This window comes from Mus pahari, chromosome 14, assembly GCF_900095145.1.
Source record: "Mus pahari chromosome 14, PAHARI_EIJ_v1.1, whole genome shotgun sequence".
Taxonomy (NCBI): Eukaryota; Metazoa; Chordata; class Mammalia; order Rodentia; family Muridae; genus Mus; species Mus pahari.
Window position 1 is genome coordinate 83565294 of NC_034603.1, and position 7286 is coordinate 83572579.

General features: G+C 51.1%; 1 protein-coding gene across 2 annotated transcripts in view; it reads right to left on the reverse strand.

Annotated features, from left to right (window-relative positions):
- Positions 1-4266, reverse strand: part of Rnf157 (ring finger protein 157) — a 72774-nt gene extending 68508 nt beyond the window's left edge. For both annotated transcript variants that reach the window (XM_021212324.2, XM_029546204.1), the window contains exon 1: positions 3935-4266. In XM_021212324.2, coding sequence (XP_021067983.1) covers positions 3935-4022 — 88 coding nt within the window. In that variant the 5' untranslated portion in view covers positions 4023-4266. The remainder of the gene's footprint in view (positions 1-3934) is intronic.
- Between the last annotated feature and the right edge of the window lie 3020 nt (positions 4267-7286).

Sequence of the window (7286 nt, forward strand, 5' to 3'; positions counted from 1 at the left end):
AGTCATTATGTAGGTACCATGGAGTTAAGAATGGTTGTAAGTCATTATGTAGGTACCAGGGATTGAACAGGGTCCTCGAAAGAGCATGCAGTGATTACAACTGCTGAGCCATCTTTCACACCCTTCTTACTATTTATTTTAAAAATCAAGAATTCAAGTTAATCATCAGCTGCATCCCAGGCCAGCCTGGGCTACAGAAGGCTGTCAAAAAGGTACGGGTGGTGTGTGTGGCTCTGGATGCATCCTAGTTCGCAGAATGCTAGCTTCTCATCTCTCACATGAATAGAGCCCTGGATTTGCTCTTCTGCCTGTAATCCTAGTACTTGAAGGTGTGCGTGAGTGTGTGTGTATATGTGTGTATGTGTGTGTGCGTGAGTGTGTGCTGAAGGCTGAGGAGTTCAATGTCTTCCTTGGCTAAATGGTAAAGTCAAGGCCAATCCGGGAGACATGAAACCCTGTCTTGGAAAAAAAGAAAAATGAATGCCAAAAGCAGGTCTCCTTTGCTTGCTCCTGGTATCAGTACGGAAGTGGTCAAGATCACACATCCACGATGCTTCCTGTGGAAATCCTTCATCAGCTGGAGGAAGTTCCTTTCTAGGTCTAATTTGGCAAGTATTATTGTTTTGTTTATTTTAGTTTGGTTTTTTGAGACTCAGTTTCTCTGGCTAGCTCTGGTTGTCCTAGAGCTCTCTATATAGACCAAGCTGGCCTCTGCCCTCAGAGTGCTAGAGTTAAAGATTTCTAATCACAGATAAATGGAGGTTCCTACAAATGTGTTGTCTGAATCTACTGATACAATCATGTAGCTTTTGTACATTATTTTACTGATATGGTATAGTAACACTAACTGATGTCATAGGTTAAATAGAGTTCACACTAATAGGACAGGGCCTGTGTGATTCTTCATTCTTTTTGTTTGTTTGTTTGTTTGTTTGTTTGAAGACAGGGTTTCTCTGTGTAGCCCTGACTGTCCTGGAACTCACTCTGTAGACCAGGCTGGCCTCAAACTCAGAAATTCACCTGCCTCTGCCTCTGCCTCCCAAGTGCTAGGATTAAAGGCGTGCACCACCATGCCCAGCTGTGATTCTGCATTCTTTTGGTTTTTTGTTTGTTTGTTTTTTGAGACATGGTTCTCTGTTTAGCCCTGGCTGTCCTGGAACTCACTTTGTAGACCAGGCTGGCCTCGAACTCAGAAATCCTCCTGTCTCTGCCTCCCGAGTGCTGAGATTAAAGGCCTGCGCCACCATGCCCAGCGTGATTCTGCATTCTTATAATTGTTCATGTACACAACTTACCTCTGACACTAAATGATTAGCACTGAACTTTTTGGAAGTTTAATTTTTTTAAAAAGATTTATTTATTTATTATATGTAAGTACATTGTAGCTGTCTTCAGATACATCAGAAAAGGGCATCAGAACCCATTACAGATGGTTGTGAGCCACCATGTGGTTGCTGGGATTTGAACTCAGGACCTCTGGAAGAGCAGTCAGTGCTCTTAACCGCTGAGCTGTCTCTCCAGTCCCAAGAAGTGTAATTTTTAAATAGTGAAATTTTTAAGACTGTATAGTTATTCATTTTTTAAATGTGTTTCAGCACTCTTGCAACAATTAAAAATTCTAGCTTAGCAAGACTAATTAAACAGCCAAGCACAATATTACACCTGAAATCCTCATCACTTTAGAGCCTGAGGCAGGGGTCTTAATAGTTCCTGATAGATTCAGTGATACAGTAAGATGGAGACTCAAGGAAGAAAAAAAAAAAAAGGAAAAAGAGAAAGAAAGAGATTAAAAGAGGGAGCCACTAGTTAAGAGCCCATACTGCTCTTGCGGAGGACACAAGTTCAGTTCCCAGCACCCACACTCAGTAGCTCACAACTGCCTACATGCCTATAACTGCAGCTCCAAAGAGTCCAGTGCTGCTGCAGCCACACACATTCACACATAATTAAAAAATAGATTCTTCTTTTTAAGAGGAAGCCACCATGGTTACATTATAGATTATCAACTTGCTTAGTTGATAATTTGCAGTCATCCTTGGCTACAAAAGTGACTGAGGCCAGCCAATGCTAAATAAGACCCTGTTTCAAAAGTAACAATAAAAAACAAAGAGGTAAAAATGAGTTAAAATCAGGTAAAACGTGTCAGAGATTGGCAGAGTGGGGAGCATTTTTGAATTGTTAAATACTGAATGTATTAGTTAGGAAAGGCTTTGGAGCCAGATGTGGCAACTCATGCTTGTAATCCTTGTGTTTGGGAAGGGGAGGCTAAGGCAAGAGGATTATGTGGAGGAAGGGAAAATATTCTCCTGAGGCAGCCTACTCTCTCACAAACTCCAAGCTCAGCAAAGCATGCTCCATATTCCGATCGATAAAAAGCTAAGGCACTTAAGAGGAAAAACCCGATTCCTGCTGTGCTGTTTAGTTTTTTTTCAAGGCAGGGTTTCTCTGTATAACCGCCCTGGCTCGAACTCAGTAGATCAGGCTGGCCTTGAACTCACAGAGATACATACCTGCCATCCAAATGCTGGGATTAAGGTGTGCACCACCACACCTGGCTTCATATTTGTGTTTTTAAAAGAACAAAATGCAAGTCCAGTATAGTGGCTCACATTTGTAATCCTACGGCTGGGGAGGGGGGTAGATTGACCTCCTTTTTGTTGTATCAGTTTTATTTTGCTTGAGACAGTCTCACTGTGTAGCCCAGGCTGACTCCAAATTTAACAATCCTGCCTTCAGCCTTCAGGGCACCGAGATGCAATTTTTAATAGATAAAAGTAACCATACGGTTATAATTAGCAAGAGGTTTATTAAAAACACTAACAATCAACAATCGCTGCTTAAAGTCAGACCTCTCTAAAGCGGTTCTCGCTCATTTCTGCTAGGACTCATTCTCTGGCACAAAAGCAGCAAGACAGGGAGCTGCTGGCACTCACTCCGCAGGGAGGCAGGTTCATTGTCTGGTCCCAGCTTCCACCTGGCAGAAACTGGATGTACTGCTGAGAAATCAGCTCGACTCATTAGCATGTCTTTATTCTACCAAGGGAGAATGGGATCCTGTCCAATTCTGACACCTCACTCACTACTCCGCATCAAAAACCACACCAGGTCCTCAAGCCAGAGAGGGAGGTGGTAGACACGGGTCGGGGGGGGGGGTGTCTTGAGATCAGCAAGAAAAAAAAGAAAAGAAAAAAGAAAAAAAAAGGTGATGATAAAGGACATGTAGCCAGGTCACGGGCCAGCAGCCTGGGCAGCAGCCCTCACCCAAATGGACTACTTTCTCATCTGCTGTCAAAACTCTCCTGCAATGCTGGTGCTGATGGAGGCATTGGCCGTTTCAAGCAAGTGACAGTGTACGACAGAAAACACTTTTGCTCTGTCTCCAGCCATCCCCTTGCCAGAAACTAGGAAAGGGGCAATCCAAGTGACTCCTGTCAGATCTTAGATTCTTACACATCTCTGTTAAACTTAGTGTCGTCGCCCCCCTCCCGCCCCCCGACAGCCTCCGGAAAAGCTAAGAAGTGCTTAAGCAAGTTCGTCCTCCCGCACTCCTCACGCCCGCAGAGACGCACTTCTAGCCGTCCCAAGGGGCAGGATGCGACAGCCCGGGGACAAAACCTGGCACAGGTGCCCGTCAGGGATGCCTCTCCAACCCGCAGCCGCTGCAACGCCGCATCCCCGGCGGCGCGCGCCCCTGTCGCAGAGCAGATTACCACGGAGGACGCGAGCGGTGACCTCGGTGACCCTGCAGGCACCTGCAGTCCTCCGCGTGGCGTCGCCGGGGCCCGGGATGAGGGGCGCCCCCCGCCCTGCATCCCGAAGACCTCCCCGGCTCCGAGGCCGACTCGGGGCCGCCCGGGCCATCGCGTTGCCCGCCCGCAGCATCCGACGCGCGGCCTCCCCTCCGCCCGGCCCGCGGCGCGCGCCCGGCCCTCACCGGACTTGGGCGGGTAGCGGTACACGGAATTGGACGGGATGTCCACCTCCTCCACGCCCGCGTGCTGCCGGCTCGTCAGGGCCCCCATGGCCGCTGCGATCGCGGCGTCGCCCGGGCTCCGGCGTCCGAGCCTCAGCGCGCCGGCCGGCCGCACGCCCGGTGCGGGGGTCGGCTGCCCGCCGCGGCCCGCTCGGCTGAGGCGCTGCTGCGGCTGAGGCTGCGGGGAGCGGCCCGAGCGGCGCACACCATCCTCCGCCGGGCACCGCGGCGGCGCCTCTGCCTGAGGGGGCTGCGGGGCTGAGCCCGGGGGCGCCGCCGCGGCCTCAGACCGCGTGATGTCAGCGGCGGCTGGCGCGCGGGGGGACCGCGGCGGCCTCGGCCAATGGGGCGGCGGGGCGGGAGCGCCCGCGGGCCGGCCAACCAATGGGAAGCGAGCTGCGGTGGGAGCCGGCGGCGCGTGCTTCGCGCGGAGGCTACGGCGCGGACGCGGCCTGGGGCTCGGCGGCAGCGACGGGCAAGGGTCTGGGTCTCCCGGAGCTGCTCGGCCACGGCTGAGAGGCCCCCGGCGCGGCGGGCGGAAGGAGCGTGGTCCCCACCGCGCCCGAGCGGTGTCCGAGTGGGATTATCGCTCCGGGTGCGCCTCCCCCGCGGCACCGGGGAGGTCTGCCTCGAGCTCGCGCGTCTTTGTCCCTGAATCCCACAGCGAGCCGCCCCGCCCTGGCAGCCAGAGCCCCACCTCCTTCGCGTCTGTCGAGGTCAGAGCCCAGGGGCGAGCATCCACGTCCCTCATGCCCCTACCGCCTGAACCTCAAGTGCTCTGCCAACCTCACGTCCCAAATGTCACCAAGACTGCTTAGGGGATGCTGGGGTAATCTGCTGAGATGTGGCATCCCTCCGTAAACGCTGTTTGTAACCTCCTTCCCGGGACAGCTCGGGTAGCCTTTAGGGTTTGGATTGGTAGGCATCGACTCGAGATAGTCACCCTGAGCCTGTCCCTTGTGAACTAACTGTTCTCTGGAGACCCTGGAAAGAGACTTGTGTGACCTATCAGTGAACAGTCCTCGCATCAAAAAGGGGATCCGATAGGGCAGATCTAGGGCTTCCCTACACACACACATATACACACACAGTGGGCAGGCAGAAGACGTCATTGCTCAGTTAATTACAGACATGTATTTGTGGGTATGATGAGGTTTTGGGGTTTTTTGTTTTGTTTTTTTTGTTTTTGTTTCTCTGGAGGGGAGACTGATCAGCAAGACTCTGAGCTGTTTCAACATGACGTCAACTTTAAACAACATACAGAGTAGTTTGGAGTGACTGATTCCCTCGTTTAGGTTTGTAAAACTGTTTCGTAGATCTGTCTGTCTCCTGAACTTTCCTCTCCTCTCCTCTCCTCTCCTCTCCTCTCCTCTCCTTCCCCCTCTCCCTCTCTCTCTCTCTCTCTCTCTCTCTCTCTCTCTCTCTCTCTGGTTTGCAGGGGGTGTGGTTTAAGTTTTGTTGATGATGTTAACATTTTATTTGTGTGGTTCTTGGGGGGGGGGCCTCTTCTGTATCGCCAGGTGATTTTAGAGATCAAAGGACAACTTGCGGAAGTCTTCTCTCCTTCAACTGTGTGGATTCTGGGGCTATAGCTCAGTTCCTCCGGCTTGGCCGGCATCTTTACCATGCCCCTCCCCCTTGAGACCAGATCTCATGTAGCTCCTGCTGACCCAGAACTTCTTGTAACCAATGTGGCCTTGAATTTCTGAGTCTCCTACCTCTGCCTCCCAAGAGTATTTTGCATTTTCATTCACCTGAATTAACTGACTCTGTGTTAAAGTTACTTATGAAAAATTGCCTTGGTTTTCCCCAAGGTCCCCTGGAAGCCAGGCACCCACATCGGGTAATAATGAGGGAGGCCAAGTCCCTGCTCCAGACACCCTCATCCAGGTCCCAGGGCTCCCTGACTGAGTTTGGAGTGCTCCCTGCAGCCCTAACCACTAGGCTTCCAGCAGTACCTTAGGGGAGAGCTGTACCCTCCCTCTACATTCCTTTCTCTACACACAGATCCTTTCTCACAGGTGCCATGTGACTGTGTGTGGTTCCAGCCTTTGGGAGGTAGAGAAAGCAGGATCAGGAACTCCAGACTGCATAATGAGCTAGCTCGGGCTACATGAAACCTTGGAGCATATAGAACAGCAACACCCACAGACGTACAGACAAGAGGGACATGTCCATTTTTATTTCTGAGATGGAGGTCTCACTGTGCTGCCCGCCTCAGTACTGATGATTACAGGATCCACTGTCCTGGGCTGTGCACAGAAGGGCCAGCCGTTAAGAGCTCAGCTTGTTCTTGCAAAGGACCTAAGTTTGAGTCCCAGTACGCACATGGTAGCTCAGAACCAACTCTAACTCTAGTTCCAGGGAGTCTGATACCCTCTTTTGACTTTGGGGACCCGACACTGCACATTGTGCACAGACGTACATTCAAGGGTAATAGTCATGTACAGCCAGGTTTCATAGTGAATACTTTTAATTTCAGCACTTGGGAGGCAAAGGCAGGTGGATCTCTGTGAGTTCAAGGCCCACCTGGTCTACATAGTGAGTTCCAGGCCAGCCAGGGCTGCATAGGGAGACCCCGTCAATAAATAAATAAATAAATCCAACAAACAAAAAGTAGCAACATTCATACGACCTCAGCCTGCTTGGAACCTGATATAGACTAATTCCTATCTTCCTTAAAGCTTCCCATCCGAGAGAAGGTGATCCCCCCTCCCGTGAGGAAGTCATACCCATGGCCTTGGAAGAGTAAAGAGACCTAAGACAGAGCAGCCACAGCAGTGAGGCTCCGTGCTAGGCTTGTTTTGTTTGTTTGCTTGCTTATTTAGAAAGCAAAAAGCAACTTCATGTAGATTGCAGATCAGGAGCCTGGCAGCTCCCGTGGAATTCTGGAGGCTCTTTTGAGGTCCTGGACCATATCACCACAGGGACAAGCAGGTAGCCTCTCCACACCACATTTTAACCTCTCACACATCTGGAAATCCAGTGGATGAAGTAGATGTGAACCCATCCCTTAGAATCCTCATCTCAGTTTCTTTGCCTAAAAATACTCCCAGCCTACGGTGGCGCACGCCTGTAACCCCAGCCCTTGGCAGGCAGAGGCAGAAGATCCTGTGTGAACGCCCAGGTCTCATGTAGCCTCAGCTGGCCTCAGAACTCTTCTGTAGCTCAGGATGACTGAACTTCCGCCGCCTCCCCAGGGCTAGGTTTATAGACACGCATAGCCATGGTCAATTTATTCAGTGCTGGGGAGGCTGGCGATTGAACCCTGACCTGCGTGTGTGCTAGGCAAGCGCTCTCCCAACTCAGCTAC